This window comes from Propithecus coquereli, unplaced genomic scaffold, assembly GCF_000956105.1.
Source record: "Propithecus coquereli isolate 6110/MARCELLA unplaced genomic scaffold, Pcoq_1.0 Scaffold32, whole genome shotgun sequence".
Lineage (NCBI taxonomy): Eukaryota > Metazoa > Chordata > Mammalia > Primates > Indriidae > Propithecus > Propithecus coquereli.
Window position 1 is genome coordinate 3275105 of NW_012148841.1, and position 24963 is coordinate 3300067.

Here is a 24963-nt window from a genome sequence, read left to right on the forward strand (position 1 = left end):
TCAATTCAGTAAGAGAATATAGCAAGTGTAAACATGTATACAGCCAACACTGGAACACCCAGATATATAAAGCAAACAGCATTAGATCCAAAGGGAGAGATAGATCCCAATGAAGTAACAGTTGGGGACTTCAACACCGCACTGTTATCATTGGACAGATCATCTAGACAGAAAATAAACAACTGCATTTAAATTGTACCAGAGACCAAATGGAACTAAAAGACATTTACAGAATATTTCACCCAACAGCTACAGAATAGACATTCTTTTCATCAGCACATGGAATATTAGTCTCCAGGACTAACCATATGTTAGGACATAAAACAAGTCTCAAAAAAATTTTAAAAACTGAAATCACGTCAAGTATCTTACCTGACTACAATTGAATAAAACTAGACATCAGTAACAAGAGGAAAGTTCAAAACTATACAAATACATAGAAATTAAACAGCATGCTCTTCAACAACCAATAGATAAAGGAAGAAATTAAAAATGAAATTGTAAAATTCCCCGAAACAAATGAAAATAGAAGCACAACATATCAAAACCTATGTGACACAGCAAAAGCAATATTAAAAGACAAGTTTATAGCAATAAATGCCTACATTGAAAAACTAGAAAAATTTCAAACAACCAACCTAGCAATGTACTTCAAGGAAATAGAAAAGCAAGAACAAAGCAAACCCAAAATTAGCAGGAGGAAAGAAAGAATAGGGTCAGAGCAGAAATAAATGAAATTGAGACTAAAAAAATATACAAAAGATCAACAAAACAAAAAGTTGGTTTTTTGAAAAGATAAATAAAGTTGACAAATCCTTAGCTAAACTAACTAAGAAAAAAGAAGATTCAAATAAATAAAATCAGAAATGAAAAAGGACACATCATAATGAATACCATAGAAATACAAAGGATCAGTAGGGACTACCATGAACCATATGCCAATAAATTTGAAAACCCAGAGGAAATAGACAAATTCCTGGACACATACAATGCACCAAGATTGAACCAGAAAGAAACAGAAAAATCTGAGAAAACCAGTAACAAGACTGAATCAGTAATAAAAAAGTCTCCCAACAAAGAAAAGCAGAGGCCTAGACCGCTTCAGCACTAAATTCTATCAAATCTTTAAAGAAGATTTAATACCAATTCTTCTCAAACTATTCCAAAAAAGTAAAGCAGATGGAATTCTTCCTAACTCATTTTACAAGGCAAACATAACCCTGATACTAAAACCAGACAAGGACATAACAACAAAAAAGAAAACTACAAGCCAATCTCCCTAATGAACATACACATAAAAATTCTTAACAAAATACTAGGAAACCAAATACAACAATATATCAAAAAGATAACTGTCATGATCAAGTGGGATTTATCCCAGGAATGTAAGGATGATTCAACATACACAAATCAATAAAAGTCATACATCACATCAATAGAATGAAAAACAAAAACTATATGATCATCTCCAAAGATGCAAAGCATTTGATAAAATTTAACATCCCTTCATAATAAAAACTCTTAATAAATTGGGTGTAGGAGGAAAGTACCTCAACATAGTATAGCCCATTTATGACAAACTCACAGCTAACATCATACTGAATGGAGAAAAGTTAAAAGTTTTTTGTCTGAGAACTGGAACAAGACAAAGATGCCACTCTCATCACTGTTATTAAACATAGTACTGTAAGTCCTAGCCACAGCTATTAGGAAAGAGAAAAAAAGGGCATCCAAACTGGAAAGAAAGAAGTCAAACTGTCCCTGTTTGCCGACATTATTTATATTTGGAAAAACCTAAAGACTCTACCAAAACACTCTTAGAATTGGTTAATGAATTCAGTAAAATTGCAGGATACAAAATTAGTATACAAAAAATAAGTAGCACTTCGATAGAAGAACTAAAAAAAAAAATGAAAATGGCAATGTATAGATGAACAACAAAATAGGTGAAAAAGAAATCAAAAAGGCAATCCCAGGCCGGGCGCGGTGGGTCCCGCCTGTAATCCTAGCACTCTGGGAGGCCAAGGCGGGCGGATTGTTTGAGCTCAGGAGTTAGAAACCAGCCTGAGCAAGAGTGAGACCCCGTCTCTACTAAAAATACAAAGAAATTAATCGGACAACTAAAAATATACAGAAAAAATTAGCCGGGCATGGTGGCACATGCCTACGGTCCCAGCTACTCGGGAGGCTGAGGCAGAAGGATTGCTTGAGCCCAGGAGTTTGAGGTTGCTGTGAGCTAGGCTGACGCCACGGCACTCACTCTAGCCCGGGCAACAATGCGAGACTCAAAAAAGACACAAAAATGGCCAAGAAGTGAAAATATGCTTAACATCACTAATCATCAGGGAAATGCAAATTAAAACCACAATGAGCTATCATCTCAGCCTAGTAAGGATGGCTATTACCAATAAGACAAGAAATAACAAATGCTGGTGAGGATGCAGAGATAAGGGAACGCTAATACACCGTAGGTGGGAATGTAAACTAGTACAGCCAATGGAAAACAGTACGCAGGTTCCCCCCAAAACTACCAATAGAACTACCATATGATCCAGCAATCCTACCACTGGACATTTATCCAAAGGGAAGGAAATCAGTATATCAAAGAGACATCTGCATCCCCATGTTTACTGCAGCACTATTCACAACAGCCAAGATATGTAATCAACCTAGGTGTCCAACAACAGGTGAATGGATAAAGATGTGATATGTATACACAATGGAATACTATTCAGCCACAAAAAGGAATGAAATCCTGTCATTCGTGGCAACGTGGACAGAATTAGAGGACATTATGTTAAGTGAAATAAACCAGGAACAGAAAGTAAGAAAGTTCCTGAGAAACACTGCATGTTCTCACTCATACATGGAAGCTAAAAAAAAGTTGATCTTATAGAAGTAAAAGGTAAACAGAGGATAGTAGAGGCTGGGAAGTGTAGGGACAAGGAAGGGATAGGAAGAAATTTGTTAACAGATACCAAATGACGGTGAGATAGAAGGAATAAATTCTAGTGTTCTACAACACTGTAGGATGACTACAGTTAACAATATGTTACATAGTTTTAGCTAGAAGGAGGATATTGAATGTTCCCAACAGAAAAAAATGATAAATATTTGAGATTATGGATATGCTAATTACCCTGATCTGATCACTGTACATTATATGTAGCAAAACATCCACTACGTATCCCATAAATATGTACAACATTATGTATCAACTAAAAAAATAAAAGTATAAAAAAAAGAATATAGTAGAATTGAGCAAAATGAAACCTATTATCTGTCCTGGACTCATTTATTGGAAACATTAGCAAACTATTAAAAGTGATTTCAATATTGAAAAAAAAATCCAAGAAAAAAATGGCAGACTAAACACAGGCATCTAACTTAACTCCCTTACATTACGTAACTGAAATGACAGCAAACACATATACACACAAGGACAAAGACAGCAAAGAACAACAAAAATGAAGCTTGAAAAAAGATATGTGACTAGTAACTGACCAATCAGTTCTGAGGAAGCAGAAGGCAACAGTGCAGAAAGGAGAATATTAACGCAATTTACATTATAAAATCAAGAAGTTTCAGGAAGTGGTGCTTCAGGCACCACTGGAAGTGGGAGTAAAATTAGTCCCATCTTTAGGACTCTTTAGGACTAGATAAAAGCTGTTAAAGTAATAGATCCATCTTCTCACTCCATGCCAATGAGTGACTATTTCTGTATGACCCTAGAAATGACTGGAAGTCACACATGTATCCCTAAAAATGGAGGTAAATAAAATAACAATCGAAAGAGTTGAAAGTGTTTGCCCCTGGGAAAAGGAAACTGTGTGGAAGGGCTCTAGGGCTGCCATTTTCCCTCAACTTTGTATAACTATCTCTGAAAACATGTGTGTGTAGAACTTTGATTTTTAAAAATTACAAATTGAAACCAGTTTTAAATCTCAATTTCCAAATAGTTATAGCTTCAGTAAACTTAAATTCTTATATTCGTAAGTATGATGTAATTATGTAAATATATTACAAAATATTCACTTAACATACCAGACTGATTCCATATTTGCAAATTTGCCTGCTTACTAAAATCAGTACTCATGGTGGCTCATTCTATCTTTATTTTTTTTCTTTTGAGACAGAGTCTTGCTCTGTTGCCCTGGCTAGAGTGCAGTGGCGTCATCATAGCTCGCTGTAACCTCAAACTCCTGGGTTCAAGGGATCCTCCTGCCTCAGCCTCCTGAGTAGCTGGGACTACCGGCACGTTCATTCCTCCACACCCAGCTCATTTTTTCTATTTTTAGTAGTGACAGGGTCTCACTCTTGCTCACGATGGACTCAAATTCCTGACCTCAAGCGATCCTTCCACCTCAGCCTCCTAGAGTGCTAGGATTACAGGCATGAGCTACCGTGCCTGGCCACACTCTATCTTCTTAAACAACACAGCTATCATACTGTAAACAATGTCTTTTGGTGGTCTATTTAGTGTCATGTTTTTTGCTTTTTGCTGGGATTTTGTTGTTTTAAAATGGCCTCCACGTACAGCGCTGAAGTGCTGTCTAGTGTTCCTAAGTGCAAGAAGGTTTTAATGTGTCTTATGGAAAAAACACGTATGTTAGAAAAGTTTCATTCAGACATGAGTTATAGTGCAGTAAGCTGTGAGTTTAATATTAACAAATCAACAATAAATATTCAATAAGGTATCTTTAAAAGGAAACATATAAAACAAGGTTAGGTATTCATCAGTTGACAAAAATGTCGTGACTAGTGGTTCATAGGAACTTAACTGTATTTCCTCTAGGAGCAATGCTTCAGTATTGGCTAATTCAGTGTTTGCAACAACCTTATAGAACACAGCTACTGTGAACAATAAGAATCTGCATAATTGGACTTACAGACTGAGCTTATAATTAATTCTGAGAAGGTATCTGTAAAGTTAATGGTGAAATAGAAATGAGGGCCAAATTGTCTTTCCTATGTTTTCTGGTTAACAGTAGCTAATTTAAAATTGGAATATATGGCTTTAAATATACCAGAATACTTCCTAGGGATAAGGGAACATTCTTGAACCTAGATCATTTTTAAAATGATGAATGTATGACTTGACACCAAATCTTACTATTTTATGTAACACCATTATTAATATACCCAGATCATCAATTCAGGGTTAATAAATATTGTTAGAAGGCTTCGCTCCACATTAGTACTAACTACCAAACCAACTGGCCTTAACTTCCCAGAAATTGGGAAACGCAACACAATTTAACAGCCACTAGCCCCAAAACATTCTTCTAATCTGAAGGAATTTTCAATAAATCAGGCAACCAATACTTCAATTTCTAGTCTATTCCAATCTGTATCACAGAGAAAAGTATTTCATAAACATACTCTAACTGCTGTTTAAGCCAGAATCATGAGCTAAGCCATGTATAGCTAATTCTTTTCATTGTTGCCTAATCTTTTCAGCAATATAAGACACACAGAAGGTGCTCAATAAATAAAACTGTTCTATTTCTTTTTTCCCCTTCACAGCTTAAAACTTTGCTATTTCCTCCTACTTTCCCACCTCCTCTTTTCAATCCAGTCAGTCATGCTTTTACCCCTAACACTATCCCTTAAAGCTCTCTTTAAGGACATGGATGACTTCCGGTTGCTAAATCCAATGGTCAGGTCTCAGCTTTTCATCTTATTCAAACTATTGGCAGTATAGGACACAGCTGATTATGTTCTTTGCTCCTGGAATACATCATTCATTTAGCTTCTAGGAAACCGCTCTCTTCCAATTGTTCCTCCCTTGCCACTCCTTGGTTTCCTTGCTTGTTCTCTTCTTCCTGAGCTCAGTCTTTGGACACCTTCACTCAGTCCCCGGGTGATGACATCAAATATCTTGGTGTAGATTACATCTGCAGCCCAACCTGTCGCCTATATCCACTAGATTAGAAAAAATCAAACAAGTTTCTTTACTTGAGGATTTCTCGGGGCCTTTAACACGTTACCATACATTATAACTATCCAAGAGGAGATCATGTACATATTATTTCTCACACTTATTTAGAACAGAATCCTTTCCTCATGATGCATCTTGCGAGACATACTACTGACTAAGCCACTAAATATAGCAAACTTAGACATCTTTCAAGTAGTTCCAACTTCTCAAAGCACAAATTAATTATATAAAAATAAGCAAATTTTTCCTGAGTGGAGATAATAATTGTTTTTGAGGTCTGCAAGTCAGCTCACTTCATTAGAAGAGAGCTTGCCTCAAAATTTTCCTTATGCAGAGATAAATTTACATCTCTCTTAAATTCCATTCATCTATATTAGTATATACTCTAAATGAACACATAATAAATGTCCCTTTTCTTCTGCCTTCAAACAACTTAATATAATAAGTACATGCTGTTGTAAATCTTTTTCCAGACTATCTGTTCCCAGCTCCTTGACCTATACTTCACATAACATGATTTCCAGACTCCTCACCATGCAGGTTCTCTTCCTCACCAGATTAAGATCTAAGTAATTCCTGGAATCCAGCTGGTCAACAAAATAATCTGTTTGTCTGAAGAATACAAAACACAGTAGAGCTATAATTCTTTTAATAAAGATATGATCACTTAGTCATACAGCCTAAGACTGTATTCACTTTTTTATTTTCAGAAGTCATGACACTGGTTAACTCAATATTCTTGTCTAAAATAAAGGTGTATTACACATACCCACACCCATATATACTCATACAAATATGTATACACTTAGCTATTGTCCATGGAGAGGGCCTAGAAGCAATGACTCCTCAGTATCAATAAGCATACCTAGGACCCAGATCTCTAAATATCGTTTCATAGTAAAAAGAACCAAAACTTCTTAGAGAAATGTCTGATTCAGGGCCAGTGCAGGACAGTATCAGGTGATCCCGGAATATCTTGTTGGGTCAGAAAGTAAGAAAATGCTCAAAGAATCATAGGGACATTGGAAAAAGGATAAAACAAGAATACATGAGGCCATACCTATATGAATAAATGGATGAATAAAGAAGGGAAGCTTTATCATAGGAAGGTAGTAGATAAACACAGAAGAAATTAGAGAATTGGAAAAAATCACCATTTGGCATCCATCGTGATAATAACTGATTCACACAAGAATCATCAATAGATGTTAAAACTAATCACTAAGTTTGAGAGTAGCAGAATACTGACATAATCTCAAAGTATCTCTCCACAGATACTTATTAATCATAAAGACTAAAACAGTCATTTTGCCATAGAGAAACCTGGCAGATATCTTCTTAACTAAATGATCAAAGTGATCATAAGCAGTAATAGGAGAAATTACAGCATTTTCTTCCTCATATAATGCACTGGAAAGTATACAACATTATGTCTGTGGGATTCCTGTCAAGAGTACATAACCTGAACCTAATCATGAGCAAAAGTTAATCAAAATCAAAATAAAGTTCATTCTATTCATACAAAATAACTGGCCTCAACACTTAAAAAAATGTCAATATCATGAACTACAAACATAAGCTCAAGAACTGTTACAGCATAAAAGAAACTAGAGAGACGTGACAATATGCAGTATGTGATGTTGGATTTTCTTTAGCCATAAAAGTACCATGATAATTGGTAAAATGTGAACAATATCTGTAGATTAGAATGTAGTATTGTACATATGTTAATTTCCTGACTTTGATCATTGTATTGTGTTTATGTAGGAGAATGATCTTGTTTTGGGGAAATAAAAACCCAGTTATGTAGGAGTAAAGGACTATTATGAGTCAGAAAAAAAGTAATATATATGAATCTGGGTATATATATATCCAGAGAGAGAGAAAGATAAAGCAAATGTAGTAAAATGTTAATATTTGGGTAATGTGGGTGAAGGATATACAGAAATTCTTTATATTATTCTTGCAAATTTTTTAAAGTCTAAAATTATATCAAAATAAAAAAGAAGAAAATAACTATGATAAACTTTAACTGAGTTTTAAAATACCTTTCTCATGTTAATTTGTTACATGCCAAAATACCCATAAAACTTAATATACATAAACTTATACAAATAAAATACTTTAACTTAATACACATAAAACTTTCCTCTTGTAATTCAGTTTATTTTTTCATTTAATATGGTTGTAGTAGAAGAGAAATACAGAGTAGAAATAAGAAAACTAGCCCTGTGCTTAGATTTTACCAATTCACATAATCCACCTCCATCAGAAGAAAAGCTAAAGGTCATTCCAGTTGCCTATAATCAATGAGGAGATAGGTTAAACCCATCTTAATCCCATTTTGAGATTTTTTTTTAACAGGCCTTTGTATCTATTATTTCCAAGGTTAAGTTAAATTGACTCTTCAAAATATGATCATAGTAGTATTTTCATTCAATGTTGAAAATATTTTCCAATGATGATAAAAATTGTATTATTATACCCTTAAAGAAATAAAGACTTCTCATTAATCTCCCTTAGAATTTATCTACACATATTTTACACACACACACAGTTTTGTTGTCAAGAACTAGGTTTATAGAATAAGAAAATGCAATTAGTTACTTACCTTTTAACTAATCACACATGCCTACTTTGTTTCAAGTGAAACAGGAAAGTTGAGGAAGATGAACATAAACACATTCAGCCAATCAAACATATGGTGTACTCTAGTTCTGGCCATGCAATACTAACACACTATAAAACCACGGGACTTAATAACAGCAATACTAGAAATCGTACTTTTGTATTTTCCATTTACATTATTATTTTAAAACTCAATATACAGGAATCCAACTTGTAGCCATGATGAAATAATGAGGACCAGATCAATCTCTCCCCCATTAAAAAATTAGATAAAATATGTGAAACATTTTCAGACATTGGGCAATAGGCAGCACATCCCTGAAGTATAGAAAGAAAAACGTGAGCCCTATGATTGCCCAAGTGTGCCGCCTGCTGAGTTTCCAGGAAGCTGTGCTAGGAGGAAAAAAACAGAGCTCAAAAGTATTCCCAAGTTGAGAAGACAGATTTGAGTATTCAGAGACACCAAGGCAGCTGGAGTTCCCAGGGCAAAGTACCAGAGAGGAGAGAGCTGCATAAAGACACCTCTGGAGCTCTGCAGAGGATTCCCCTTAAGTTTTCAGCTGAGTATTGATCAGTATATGTGTGTAGGAAAATTACCCAAAGCCAGGGAAAGAACCTCCAGAAAGGAACAGGAAGAACAATTACCAAAGTCGATACAGGGATGAAAAGAATTCACAGCCAGAGTGGAAAAACCCTATCATAATGAGTAACAGCTAGAATATTCAGAAGGGTATCGCCTCAATAGTAAGGCCAAATTAGCCTTGTACTAAAAGAAGCTCAAGTCTCACCAAAGCTTAAAAAGCAAGCCTTGGAGAATTAAACTATTTCCAAGTTACTTAACTGTGTCCTAAAATAAAACTAAAAAATACTTAAAAGAATACAAAGAAAATATGGCTTCACACAACATAAAATACACAATGTCTGGCATCCAAACAAAAATTAGTAGGCATGTAAAGAAAGAGGAAAATACAACCTATAATGGGAAGAAAAACAGAAACAGACCCAGGAATGACAAATATAATAGGATTTATAAGCAAGGACATTAAAACATCTCTTATATACAAAACATCACTAAAAGAAATGAAAGACTCAAATAAATGGAAAGAAATCCCATGTATATGAATTGGAAGACTTAATATTGTTAAGATGTCCACACTATCCAAAGCAGTCTACAGACTCAATGCTATCCCTATCAAAATCTCAATGGCGTTTTTTTGCAGAAATAGAAAAATTCATGTTAAAATTCACATTGAATCTTAAGGAACCACAAATAGCCAAAACAATTTTGAAAAAGAACAAATTTTGAGGACTTACAGTTCCTGATTTCAAAATATATTACTAAGCAATAATCAAAACAGTGTGATACTGCCATAAAGACAAATAGAGAAATAGAATACAGATCCTAGAAATAAACCCTTGTGTATGGGTCAAATAATCTTACAACAAGGGTACCAAGACCACTCAATGGGAAAAGAACAGTCTCTTCAACAAATGGTGACAAAAAACTCGATATTCGCATGCAGAAAGATTGAAGATGGACCCTATCTTACACAGCATACAAAAATTAACTCAAAATGGATTAAAGACCTAAATGTAAGACCTAAAACTATAAAACTCCTAGAAGAAAACACAGAAGAAAGCTTCATGACATTAGACCTGGCTATGATTTCTTGGAGTTGACACTGAAAGTACAGGCAACAAAAGCAAAAATAGACAAATAGGACTACATCAAACTTTAAAACTTATGTGCATCAAAGGACACCACAGAGTAAAAACGCAACCTACAGAATGGGAGAAAATATTTTCAAATCATATCTGGTAAGGGGTTAATATTCAGAATATATAAAGGACTCCTACAACTCAACAACAAAAAATCAAATAAACTGATTAAAAAGGAGCCAACAAGCATACAAAAAGATGCTCTACATCACTAACTACCAGAGAAGTACAAATCAAAAACCACAATAAAACCAAAAACAAAAATCAGAAAATAAAAAATATTGGTGAGGATGTGGAGAAACTGGAAACATTGTGCAGTATTGGTGGAATTGTAAAATGGTCCAACCACTATGGAAAGCAGTATGCACGTTCCTCAAAAAATTAAAATTAAAATAGAACTACCACATGATCCAGCAATCACAAAAAACTGAAAGCAGGGTCTCACCCATGTTCATAGCAGCATTATTCACAACAGCCAAGAAGTGGAATCAACCCAAATGTCCATCAACAGATGAATGGACAAACAAAATAGAGAGTATTATCCAGCCTTAAAAGCAGAAGGCAATCCTGTCACATGCTACAACATAGATGGACCTTGAGGTCATTATGCTAAGTGAAATAAGCCAATCACAAGATGACAAATACTGTATGATTTCACTTACATGAGATACCTAGAAGAGACAAAGTCATAAAGACAGAAAGTTGAAAGATGGTTACTGGGACTAGGGGGAGAGGAAAAAGGAATTGTTTAATGAGTACAGAGTTTCACATTTGTAAGATGAAAAAGTTCTGGGGATCTGTCTCACAACAATGTGAATATACTTACCATTACTGACCTGTACACTTAAAAATGGTTAAGATGGTAAGTTTTGTTTTTTTTTTTTTTTTGAGACAGAGTCTCACTCTCTTGCCCGGGCTAGAGTGCCGTGGCGTCAGCCTAGCTCACAGCAACCTCAAACTCCTGGGCTCAAGCAATCCTACTGCCTCAGCCTCCCAAGTAGCTGGGACTACAGGCACACGCCACCATGCCCAGCTAATTTTTTCTATTTTTAGTTGTTTGGCTAATTTCTTTCTATTTATAGTAGAGATGGGGTCTCGCTCTTGCTCAGGCTGGTCTTGAACTCCTGAGCTCAAACAATCCACCCACCTCGACCTCCCAGAGTGCTAGGATTACAACCGTGAGCCACCGAGCCCGGCCAACACGGTAAGTTTTATGTTACCGGTTTTTTAACTACAATTTTTTAAAAACAGCTATTATAAATTCCATATATTCAAGAAAATAGAGGAAAGCATGAGCATGTTCAAGAGAGACATGGAAAAGATAATATCGAAATTGAACTTCTACAGATGAAAAATTGAATGTCTGATAAAAAAATATACTGGATAAGATTAACAGCAGATCAGACACTGGCAGAAGAAAAGGTTAGTAAACTTGACAACACTGCAATAGACATTACCCAAAATGAAACAGAAGGGGGGGAAAGACTAGAGCACTGTTAGCGTGTGACAATATCAAGTGGCCTCACATATGTATAACTGGAGTATCATAATGAGAGCGAGAATGACAGAAAAACTATCTGAAGAAATAATAGCCACAATTTTCCTAAATTAGATAAAAATGGTAAATCCACAGATCCAAGAAGCCCAACAAACACCAAGCATAAGAAACATAAAGAAAACTGCACCACAACACATCATAATAAAAGTGCTTAAAACCAGTGGCAAAGAGATAATCTTAAAAATAGCCTGAGAAAAAAGATACTTTATGTATAGAAGAACAGTAAATTTTGTGTGTGGCGGGGGGAGGAGAAAGCAAATGAAAAGGTAGGGGAGCAATCTCTAAAGTCCTGAAAGAAAAACACTATCAACCTAGAATTCCATCCCAGTAAAAATATATTCCAAAAATGAACTTAAAATATTTTTTAGACATAGAAAAGCTGAAAGAATTCATAATCAGCAGGCCGGCACTACAGTAAGTGTTCAAGGAAGTCCTTCAGGGAGAAGAAAAATGATACCAGATGGAAATCTATACCTGCCAGAAAGAATGAAGAGCCCTGAAAATAATAAATACGTGGGCAAATTTAAGAGCCTTTTAAAAAATTATCTTTAAATATCTTTAAAAGACAATTAACTATTTAAAGCTAAAAAGTCAATAATATAGTATGGGATTTATAACATATACAGAACCAAAATGAATGACAACAGCACAAAGTTTAAGAAAGGGGAAACAGAAGTATAGTGTTATAAGGTTCTTATATACTCTACGAAGTAGTTTTTTACTCAAAAGCAGACTGTGGTAAGTTAAAGACATATACTGGACACCACAAAAAAAGAAAAAGAAAAAAAAGAGCTATAGATAATAAGCCAAAAAAGGATATAAAACGGGGCTGTAAAAAATACTCAAATAATCCAAAAGAAAGCAAAAAGCACAGATGGGATAAACAAAAAAATAGCAAGATGGCAGATTTAAACTTAACAATTTCAATAATCACATTAAATTTATTAATAAATGATTTAAATTAAAAGGCAGATTAGGAAACTGGATTTTAAAAAGCAAGACCCAACGATATGGTGTCTATCAGAAAGTCACTTTAAGCAAAACCACAAAAATAGGTAAAGAGTAAAAGGATAGAAAAAGATATACCATGCTAACACTAATCAAAAGAAAGCTAGAATGGCTATACAAAGTAGATTTCAAAGCAAATCATATTACTAAGGATAAAGAGGGCTATTTCACAATGATTAAGGAATCCAAGTCATGAAGAGATCATAAAAATTCTAAATATGCATGCCCCCAGCAACAAAACCTCAAAATACATGAAGCAGAACCCAACAGAATTGCACAGAGAAATCAGTAAGTCCACAATTAGAAAGATTCAACACTATTATCTCAAAAATTGATCAAACGAGTGGACAGAAAATCAGCAAGGACATAGAAGACTTGAACAACCCTATCAACCAACTTGACTGACAATTATAGAACACTCCACCCAACATGCTTCTCAAGTACATGAGTCATTTACCAAGACAGATCATATTCTGGCCCATAAAACAAGTCTCAATAAACTGAAAATGATTCAAACCATACAATTTATGTTCCTTGATCACAGTGAAATTAAACTGGAGATCAGTAACTAAAAAAAAAAAAAAAACTTTAAAAATCCCCAAATATTTGGAAACTCATCCACATACTTCTAAATAACCAGTGAGGTCAAAGAAATCATAAAGGAAATTAGCAAGGATCTTGAACATGAATGAAAATGAAAATACAATATATCAAAATTGGTGGGATGCAGTCAAAAGACTATTTAGAATTTTATTAAACACTCATTTTAGAGGAGAATAAAGGTTTCAAATTATGAGCTAAGCATCAATTTTTTTAAAAAACAGAGTGTCGCTCTGTTGCCTTGGCTAGAGTGCAGTGGCATCATCATAGCTCACTGCAACCTCAAACTACTGGGCTCAAGCGATCCTCATGCCTCAGCCTCCTGCACAGCTGGGACTACAGGCGCATGCCACCACACCTGGCTAAGTTTTCTACCTTTTGTAGAGATGGGGTCTAGCTCTTGCTCAGGCTGTTCTCCAACTCCTGGCCTCAAGCAAGACTTCTGCTTTGGCCTCCCAAAGTGCTAGGAATACAGGTGTTAGCCACTGTACCTGGCGATCATCAATCTTAAAGGTCTAGCAAATCAAGAGCAAATAAAATGCAAAGCAAACAGGAGACAGGGAAATAATAAAGAATGGAAATCAATGAAATTGAGAACAGAAAATCAACACAGAAAACCAAAAGATGATTCTTTGAAAAGATCAATAAAACAGATTAATAAACATCTAGCCAAAAACAGGAGAAAAAAGAGAGAAAAGACACCAATAACCAGAGTCAGGAATAAGACAGAGGATATCGCTATACATATTATATTATAGACATTAAAAGATAATAAGAGATTATGAACAATTGCATGCTAATGAATTCAACAACTTAGATTAAATGAACAAATTCTTTGAAAAATACAAACTATCAATGCTCACTTGAGAAATAATGGAGGAGCCTTTTGTCTATTACAGAAACTGAATTTGTAATTAAAGTCCTTCTCACAAAGAAAACTCCAGGCCTAGATATGGAAGTCATTTAGTATTGCCTGAAGTTTAAGATACACTGAGGGATCAAATATTTATCAACTATCACATGCAGACACTAAGGATATAATTTTGATATGATTTTGTCAGTATTTCAGCAAAATCATTCTGAAGGAAGCTGTGTGAAGAATTGATTAGAGGCTGGGTGTGGTGGCTCATGCCTGTAATCCCAGCATTTTGGGAGGCCAACGCAGGAGAATCACTTGAGCCCAGGAGTCTAAGACCAGCTGGGGCAACATAATGAAATCCCATCTTTACAAAAAGAAAGAAAAATTAGCCTAGTGTCGTGGCATGTGCCTGGAGTATTAGCCATTTGGGGGGCCTAGGTGCAAGGATTACTTGAGCCCAGGAGTTTGAGGTTGCAGTGAGCTATGATTGTGCCATGGCACCCCAGCCTGGGCGACAGTCTGTCTCAAAAAAGAAAAAGTTGATTAGTATGAGGATAAGTTAAAAGTAACAAAATCAACAACAAAAATTGGGAGAGACTGATGAGGGCCTGAGCTAAGTCAGTGGCAATGTTTTTTTTTTTGTTTTGTTTTGTTTTTAATTATGGGTGTTGGAACAGGGCATGAATGAAAGATAATTAGTAGAGAGAATAATCAGAGGTGGTGACTTTCTGGACATGAAAGATATGGTCAGGAAGAACAAAGACACTCCATGATTCTTGGCTTGAACACCAGAAGAACTACTCATTACGAAAAGGAATACGAGAGTAAAACAGATGTGGGAACAAGAGAAGATATGTTTATTTTTCAACAAATCATACATTCAGCACCCAAAAGATACATAGTAAACAATGGGATATATGGAATAAATACTTAGAAAATTAGAAAATCTGTGTAGTTAAATTGGCCTGCTCTATCTTCCAGGATTACTTGCAATTAAAATGTTCTCTATAACTGTACAATTAATAGCTTTTCTCTGTTAAAGAATTTTAGGAATAAATAAGAAAGTGGTTAAGAGATTTGAGAAAACAAGTCCCTTTCCTTATATACTTAATTCACGGCACCATGACCCTATTTCAGTGATATTTTTTCATTATCATTTAGAATAGCAAAACCCTATTTACTCACTATACCTGGTTTAATGATTCTGATGACCTACTTTCCTCAGAAAAATATCTGAGAATGTGAAGCTCTCTCCCTATATTTTTCCTTCTTTTATACATCAGTGCAATGATTCTTTATTCAATCTTGCCTGTTGAATCTTACTAGTTTTTTTTAGGGTTTTATTTGCTTGTTTGCCATTTTCTGACTTTCCTTATTCTATTTGGGAACTGCATTTAAAATAAAAAAATCTGTTCAAATTAGTCAAATAATTGCAACAACCATTTTTTGAGCAAAAATTGTAAGCCAAGCACTTTATCAAGTGCTTTAACTACCTCATTTAATTCTTAAAATCTTGCAAAATAGGTATCTCATCTTATTAATAAATGAAACTGAACCTCAAAAAGATTACATAATGAGTCCAAAGTCACACAACTGGTAGATAGCGCAACTGGGACTTGAACCTAGGTCTATAGAGCACCAAAACTCATGTCACATAACTTTCACAAATTTTTTGCTGTTATGGACCCTATACTGAATGTTTTACTAAGTACTTTCATTCATGCAACAAATAGGAGTGCCAACTACATGTCTTCAAAATTTCTGTACATGTACTTTTAGCAGCCCCTTTCCCTGTTTCTCAGCGGGAAAGCTGCATACTATGTGCTTTTTTTTCCCTTTACTTCCTCTCATTAAATGTCAAATTTAATCATGTTATGATTATTATCAGGTAGTGGTTCAGCCACAGCTATTTCCTGCCCCAGTTCCTGTTCACTACCTAGAATGAAGTCCAATATGAAGTTCTTTCCTAGTGCTCTAAAACTACCTGTTCTAGAAAGTAATTAGTTGTTCTCATATGAAAACTCCTCTATACTATGTATCATTTTAGCAATTTCTATGAGGCTAACAAGCTAGACTAAAAATGCAGTTTTCCTAAATGTCATAAATATTTTCAACTTAGTCATATGATTCAGGCCACCAAGTGATGTTCCACATTTATAAATTCAATGTATGTATGGCTCTGTGCCAACCTGAGAGGAAGATATAAGCTTGAGATTTTCTCGAATTTGCAGGGGCAGTCCCAGTTTAATACATTTTGTCCCACTATCATGTCTCAAGTAGGGGTTAAGAAAAGACAATCAACATATATGCAAAAGGGAGTTTGCAATATTGACTCCATGTGGCTACAGACAAGGTAAAGGGGTTAAGGGATGGCAACAGTCACTTTGGGATTCTTCTTTTATAAACAATTCCAAAATTAATTAATTAATTTATTTATTTATTTTTGAGACAGAGTCTCATTCTGTTGCCACTGGTAGAGTGCAGTGGCGTCATCATAGCTCACTGTAACCTCAAACTCCCAGGCTCGAGCAATCCTCCTGCCTCAGCCTCCCTAGTAACTGGGACTACAGGCATGCACCACCATACTCAGCTAATTTTTTCTATTTTTTAGTAGAGACAGGGTCTCGCTCTTGCTCAGTTTGGTTTCGAACTCCTGAGCTCAAGCAATCCTCCTGCCTAGGCTTCCCAGAGTGCTAGGATTACAGGAGTGAGCCACTGCACCTGGCCTGTCTATACTTTAATTGACTCTTCTTCCTATGAAAGCACACGCTCTACAGTACTCTCTTACAGTAATATATGTTGTATATAATAATTATCCCTTATCCAAAATGCTTGGGACCAGAAGTGCTTTGGATTTTGGACTTTTTCAGATTTTGGAATATTTGCATATATATAATGAGATATCTTGGGGATTGAACCCAAGTCTAAACACAAAACTCATTTATGTTTCATTTATATCTTTCACATATAGCCTGAAAGTAATTTTATATGATATTTTTAACAATTTTGTGCATGAAACAAAGTTTTGACTGAATTTAAATGTGACCTGTCACATGTGGCCAGGCGTCTTGTGGGGTCATGTTGGCAATCAAAATGTTTTGGATTTTGGAGCATTTCAGATTTCAAATTTTGGATTTTTGGATTAGGAATTGTCAATCTATATATATTATATTGTATTGTCATCATGTGCTCAAATATCTATCTCTCCCACTAAATGGATGCTTCTCAAAGACAGAAGGTTACTCCATCCCTATATCCTCAGCAATATTCAACAGTGATCTCAAAATGTTACTAAATATGTACAATGCTGGATTCAGTTTATGGTTTTGCAGCATTATTTTCCACTGATTAGTCTCCTTCTACCAAGTCTCTAAGAAGCCAATTTTACTGTGGTAGTAAAGCATAATGGCTTGAAACATAGGCTTTGGAATCACATTGCGTGGACGTGAATCCTGCCTCCATCAACTCACCAGTGAAGAAATCTTGAACAAATGAGTAATCTAAGTCTTGGTTAACTCATCTGTAAAATAAGCAGGACAGTAATCACAGTACCTACCTCATAGGATTATAAGGATTAAATGAGATAATATATCAGTAGTTCAACTATTTTTTGATCCTCATTTTCTCCACATGCCACCCTAAATTTTCTTTGGGTCAGTCTAGTCTTTTTCATTATAAATTCCTTGTAATTTGGCATTATATGGATAAGTCAAAAATGTCTGTGGTTTAAAAATTACGCAGATCACCTTGTTCATTTTTAGGGCCAATTGTCCAGTGCCCAGTTTAGGCTCAAAAAAAGTTTACTGTTGGAGGCTTGACTGTACAAGAATGTCTCCATTGTACACTATACTTGATTTGCTTAGAACATTTTCATGCTCTACCAGAAAGTGCTGAAAATTAGAACACAGCAGACATTCCCCAGCTCACTTACGCCTAACTTAATAATGTCTGATGCACACAGACAACTAACCTGTGTGGGTGGCAGGCTATTTCTGGAGCAAAAAACTTTCCTGGAACCACTTTGCTTCTGGTCCCAGACATGGCTCATTTCCTCAGACCTCCAGATTTCTTTCCTCTAGAATCTGGAGGCTGAGCCACTACAACTGATAAGGCATACCTATTTCCATCTCTTAAAATTAGCAGCCTGTACACAAAATCCAAGTTAGGATTTCAAATGGCTATGCTATTTTACGGGTCTTTAAGCTAAAGTGCATAGTTTCCAAATTCTCAGAATTCCCCTTCCAACATTAAAAATATCATTTTAAAAAGTCCAGTTTGGAAGAAAACAAATTTTACAAAAAAACTTAAAAACAAGATCAAATACTAAGTCTATAGCTAAAGCGTCACGGGAAATAGAAACGAAAGAAACGTTTAAAAATGTTTGGTGAAAGCTTACCAAAAACTGTAAGATCAAAGTATCACGCAAAGTAATCTAAAAGTAAGCAGGATATACCACTAACAAAGAAAGCAACTGTAAATTACAAAATATTTAATATATTCACCACGAATTTCAAAATTACTTGGCATATAAAGTACATACTGAAATTAATAAATTGTTCCAGATTCCATACTTCCCTGGCTAGTATATGTTAATATGAAGCAGTTCCTTGTTTTTGCTACGCTAAAAATAAAAACGGTGACAGATCAGTGACAAAATGAACCCTAAAGTTATACAAGGATGTGTGAAGTTAGAAAGCCATGACTCAAAAGAACAATACCAGAATGCCGGCTGTCAACATTAGGCAGATAAAAATAAGAAAAGGTGAAGCATGCTGGTGGACCACGGTATTGTTCCAGCAGGGAAAAATAGCCCTTAAGGCCCGTGCACAGTATTTCAGCACCCAATCCGCAGTCAGCGTTGGGGTCAGAAAACTAAACTGCCGCTTGCTCAGGGGGGGCAGGGCAGCGACCCTCCTTCCCAGCCTGCGTCCGGAGCGCGCAGAGCCGCCGCCCCCTCCTCCGGCCGCTAGCTGACCTCTCCCCGCCCGCCAGCGCTCGGCCACCCGAAACCCCTGCACGCCCCTCCAGGACCCGACGACCCCGTGAGCACAGTGCCAAGAGAAAGAAGCAAAGGAGAGGGGTCTGAGGAGGGAGCACAGGGGCGGGCGCGGCGGCACCAGTGAGGGCGGCGAAGCTGGGCTTTGGCCCGTCACCATCAAGGCTTGGGGACAGCGTGGGCTCGGGAGGAGGGAAGCTGAGCCTCTGCCACCGGCCAGATGATGGAGGGGGCCGCGGCTGACCCGGGCCCACAGGTACCGGAGACTGCTGGGGAAGTCACCGGCGGCGGCCGGCGACGCGTTAGCCCCGCAGCCCCCACCTCCATCCCGTGGGCCGCTCTCCTCCCTTGTCCAGATCCTTCCTTGAGATGCCGTCAGAACCCGACGACCTCCGCACAGCCCACCCAAGCGCCGAGGTGATGCCGCTCTTACCGTAGGAGCGGGCACCGCGCCGCTAGGAGGCGGCTGGGGTGGACGCCGCTGCTGCCGCCGGAGCCCGAAGAGCCACAACGAGGCTGCCGGCGGGCGTCCTGCCTGCGGAGCGTCGCCCCGCCCCCTCTCCCGCAGGATTTTGCGCCGCAGCCTGCAGTCTCCGCGCGCTGGCAGGGAGGACCCGGGGAAAGGCGGGGCGCCCGGAGGGGGCGGGGCCGAGCAGTAGCTGGTTTGATTGGCATCCGTGGGCCCAATGGGACCACGGAAACTCCAGGCTGAGCTTGGATTGACTTTCCTCTTAACCCGTGGTAGTAGAGAGGCGGGCCCACTGGGGTTTTTTTTTGTTGCCGCCTTTTTGTCGAACCCGAATTAAGGAAAGGTCGGTTGGTTTGCACGGGTGGACAAACGGTCCAATTACCGCGGGGAGAGGGGGGGGCCTGAACCCAGATTGGCGTCCTCTGTACCTTATAGGGTTGACGCAGCGACGGCGAGAACCAGCCCCGGATGTGGGCGTGGCACTGAGGTGGGACTGAGAGATCCTCCACCGCGGCTGTTTTGGGAGGCGGAACTGAATCTTTTTCTTAATTATCATGTGACGGATTCTGGATTTAATGGGGGGAAAAGTGTGGAAAAGGACAAGGATCCAAACTGGCGAATTTCCCGATCTTCGTGCCCCTCTCCACTCTCCGGCCACCGGCGCTACCAGGTGAGTCCGGGGCTCGGCCTTGGCCCCTACCGTGCCCCAGCGCTGGCCTCCCGGTGCCTCCGTGGGCTTTGCGGCCGACCCCCAACCCATCACACTCCCCGCCCAAAACGCGCACTCACCTGCTTGGCACCAGAGCTTCTGTGAGCATCGTGAAAGAACCGCGTTAAACTCCAATATGTGCTGGGCCCACAGCCCAGAATGGTGGGAGTCCGGTTAGGGCGCCGCGAGCCGACCGTCAGTGTTTGAAGACGAAGGGAAAGGATAGTTTAGGAGGGTCCTGAAGTTCCAGGGACAAGTAGGCCGCAAGTCAGCCAAGTTGTAAGTAGAAGGCTGTCCCTTTGAATGGCCAAGGTTGTTGCAGCGCAGGCCGTTCGAAAGCGACTCATCATGAAGAATTATTTGTGGGCTTGTTAAGCAAAACTGTCTTTGGGATGAGGCGAGTTCACTTGGAAGAGTACTGGCAGTAGTGAGAGAAGGGAAGTAAGGGCAGATACCGAGACGCAGGTGATGTGGGCAGGGCTCTATATTTCCATATGGGGGCAACTCCTAAGGTGTTAACAATGGATAAAGAATCATATGAAGAAATACTTAACTATCTTCCTGGTACCAGAAATAACCACCTTAAATTGGAAAAATTTTAGTTGAGCAAATTTTTGTTTTGGAGTACTCACCTTCTTCTCCCATGAGGAGAAAAGGGAGTAGTAGTAGGAAACGGATACGACTGCTTAAATTGATGAAGATGTAAATGTAAAATTGGGGTCGTATGTCATCGTAGCTCAGCATACGAGCATACATCCTTCAGTCCTCATTTACCTATCAGCAGAGCGCTTCCCCCTTTTCGTGCAGGTGCATACAGAACTTTGTTGCACCCCACATTACAAAGTTTATAGCTGCAATAGGATTATGTTCTTTGCATCCTTTCATTTCCAGGCCTAAAGAACCTGTGGTGAGTCCAGACACTCTTCCTATGACCAGTTGCTGCTCAGTTCTTTATGAGAAAATATGAAGCTTGTCTCATCTGATGACAGATGGAAAAGTTGTGTTTAAGCAACTGTATTATTGTAAACCTTTTTTTCAAAGGTTCACAAGAGCAGCCAGATAGATTGGAGATCAGGATTGGGTAAACAATGTATAGGATGAAATTCAACCACAGTTACTCATCAGCAGGCAAACCTCTTCCCTTCCTTCCAAATTCAGTTCCACAGCCCACTGTATGCTAGCCTCTGGCAGGGAAAGATAACCAGCACAGAAAATGTCTTCCTGGGAGTAAAAGCACTACAGTATGAAGCATCTGCCAGTTAAGTAAACAAGTGCAAGTAGATGGGTATAAGGGCAAAGAGGTGAGTTAGGAGACTCATATCTAACCATTGAAATAAAACAAATGTGTACTCATGCACCATGATAGCCACCCACTATTTATAGTAGTAGAGATGTTGCAAAGTACATCAAAGTTAGTACTAAAAACATAATCAAGTGAGCACTCTAGTCTAAGGTATTTGGTTCAGCTAGCCAGTTTCTTTACCTTTTCCTTGTTTCTTATCTTCCTGCATCTTTACTCCTAACTTTTCCCAACCATGCTTTTGTTCCTATTCCTACCATCTTCAGATCTTTTTCTATCAAGTAGATCTCATTTTCAGCCTTTCATTCCCCAGTGGCTTATTTCCCTGAGCTTATAATCATAATTAGATTCCTCCTTTCCTGAAATTTTCTCAATTTTCATATGTTCTCTCCCTTTCTCAATTTCACATCTTATCTTTTATTTTCTTTTCTCCAAATGTCTAAGGGAATAAAATGTTCTCAACTGTCTCCATTTCTTTACCTTCTGTTAACTCCTCACCCAACTGCAAGCAGTCTGGCAGATGACTTCCCATTCTACTTACCCTTTTTCCAAATGGTCACAAATGTTGGTATAAAAAACTTGATTAAGTGGAGAAACATACTATAAACCTATATGTGAAGATTAAATATAATAAACATTTATACCTAAGCTAAGTTATAAGTTAATACATTCTCAATCAAAATTCCAAGTTTTTAAGAATTAGCTTAGCAATTTTAGCATTGAAAAAATGAAAGGGCAAAATAGAAAATATTCTGGAAAAGATAACAGTGAATAAGTACTAAGCGTTCCAAATATTAGGACATATCCTAGAGCAGTGGTAAGTCATATAGTATTAGTGCAAAGCAGAAATATAGAGATCAGTGAGATGAATAGTGATATAAGAAATAGCACCAATTGTAGAATGTAGCATCTCATAATCACAAAAATTCAAAAGTTATTAGGTGGTCCTGAATTCTAATTGGATAGCAAGTAGTAAAAAAAAAAAAACTACATACCACAACAAAAAACATACAGTGAGTATTATCAAAAGGAAAAAAAAGAAAAATCTTAGACAAAGAAAATAGATATTTATAAGAATTTTAATGAGAAAATAAGAATTTAAGAATGTAAGACCCATAGATTAAACTATGTGAAAACCCAGTGTTACCAATGCCTTCTGGTAATATATCAGTTAACCCAACAACCTCTTTATAATCTTAATTCTACTTGATGTCCTTGCAATTTTTTTTAACCATTCCGTCCTTATAAAACTCTCCTCTCTTGGCTTGATACCACCTCCTCCTTTTTCACTACTTTGATTTTGAATGGTTTTTCTTTGTACCCCTTGAAATTGAATGAAAAATTACAGATTTTTCATTTTTACAGAAAAATTTCAGTCGTGAGTGCCTAGACTTGAGTGGCATAGCATTGAAGAGGAACAGACTGCTCTTGAGATATTTTGAATAGAGCTTATATACCCAGTGGATATACTAAAAATTTTATTGTACTTTGTCATGGGCTAGAATGAATGATGGATATAATGTCAGTGATTGCTGTAAGTTATAGAGGTTTTGAAAGGAAGAATGGTAGAATGTTTTTAAAATCAGGAAGTCAGTGAGTGGGAAAGAGCCAGCTTTGTTTGCTAGGAATGGAAGTGATATTTTTTTTTCCTGGTATAAAAACAATCTTGACTTTTTTTCCTTCTCTTAGGGTGTATCTCCCCTTTTTCGACCCTGCAACAGCCTCTTTAAACTGTTTAAATGAGAATGTCCTTGGCTCAGAGAGTACTACTCACCTGGCTTTTCACATTACTCTTCTTGATCATGTTGGTGTTGAAACTGGATGAGAAGGCACCTTGGAACTGGTTCCTCATATTTATTCCAGTCTGGATATTTGACACTATCCTTCTTGTCATGCTGATTGTGAAAATGGCTGGGCGGTGTAAGTCTGGCTTTGACCCTCGACATGGATCGCACAATATTAAAAAAAAAGCCTGGTACCTTATTGCAATGTTACTTAAATTAGCCTTCTGCCTTGCACTCTGTGCTAAGCTGGAACAGTTTACTACCATGAATCTGTCCTATGTCTTCATTCCTTTATGGGCCTTACTGGCTGGGGCTTTAACAGAACTTGGATATAATGTCTTCTTTGTGAGAGACTGACTTCTAAGTACATCATCTCATTTCTATTGCTGTTCAACAAGCTATCATTAAAGTGTTCTTTGGCAAGCTTCAAGAATACCAGAGAACTGAGGGAAAATACCAAATGTAGTTTTTATATTGCTTTCGTAAAACAGGATTGGTGAATCATGGACTTCTAGTCAACCCAAAGCTTAATTATTCAATATTTGAGTTATTGAGATCCTTATTATCTCTATGTAAATAAAGTTTGTTTTTGACCTCATTTTTCTACATGACTCTTGAATAAAAATATTCTAAATATGTGGTCAATATTTAAAGTAAGTAAATACAAAACCTTTCATCTACATATTTGAATATAAGTTTAATTATACCATCACTTTATTATGACCAAAATAAATGCAATTTGTGCTTCTAAATTATGAAAGAAAAAAACCTAATTACTGAAATAATTAGGGGTACTACTTCATGTTTATATTCAGAAGGAATCTGAGTGTTTGACAGATTTTTATCTAGGCTAAGTTCACTGTTACCTCTACCTTATGGTTGGGACAAATCATTTAGAGATAGTATGTTAAAATAGCAGAAACTTGCCTCTTCCTAAAGTTAGGGGGCCCTTACATCCTGTTTCTATCAGGACAGGCCCAGTTTATGCCCGATGTCCTGGGGTTCCAGGGAATCAGTGCCCCTTTCACTCTTAGAATGTACAGGGAAATTAAGAATATCCTTCAGGTGCAGGAATAAAGTCGTGAGTGCCTAGACTTGAGTGATAGCATTGAAGAGGAACAGACTGTTCTTGAGATATTTTGAATAGAGCTTATACCCAGTTGGATATACTAAAAATTTTATTGTACTTTAAGGCTATAAGGAATGATGGATATAATGGTTTGAGAAATGGTCCTGATCTGAGAAATTATGTAATCACCCTACCAAGGTACTTAGCCAATTCCAATGAAGGAAAGGTTGCAGTACTTATAAAAATTCCAAAAAGGGGCCAGGCCCAGCAGCTCATGCTTATAATCCTACACTTCGGGATGCCAAGGTGGGAGGATTGCTTGA

General features: G+C 37.3%; 2 protein-coding genes across 2 annotated transcripts in view; one reads left to right on the plus strand and one right to left on the minus strand.

Moving 5' to 3' along the window:
* The window catches only part of PHTF2 (putative homeodomain transcription factor 2), a 115993-nt gene extending 96139 nt beyond the window's left edge, over nt 1-19854 (minus strand). The window contains exon 1 of the mRNA XM_012650302.1: nt 19743-19854. The gene's annotated coding sequence lies outside the window, so the exon portion shown is untranslated. The remainder of the gene's footprint in view (nt 1-19742) is intronic.
* Nucleotides 19855-20117: 263 nt separating this feature from the next.
* Nucleotides 20118-24169, plus strand: TMEM60 (transmembrane protein 60). The gene is made up of 2 exons (XM_012650352.1): nt 20118-20448; nt 23477-24169. The coding sequence occupies exon 2, from the start codon at nt 23527-23529 to the stop codon at nt 23926-23928; it is 402 nt and encodes a 133-aa protein (XP_012505806.1). The 5' UTR covers nt 20118-20448; nt 23477-23526; the 3' UTR covers nt 23929-24169.
* The last annotated feature ends 794 nt before the right edge of the window (nt 24170-24963 follow it).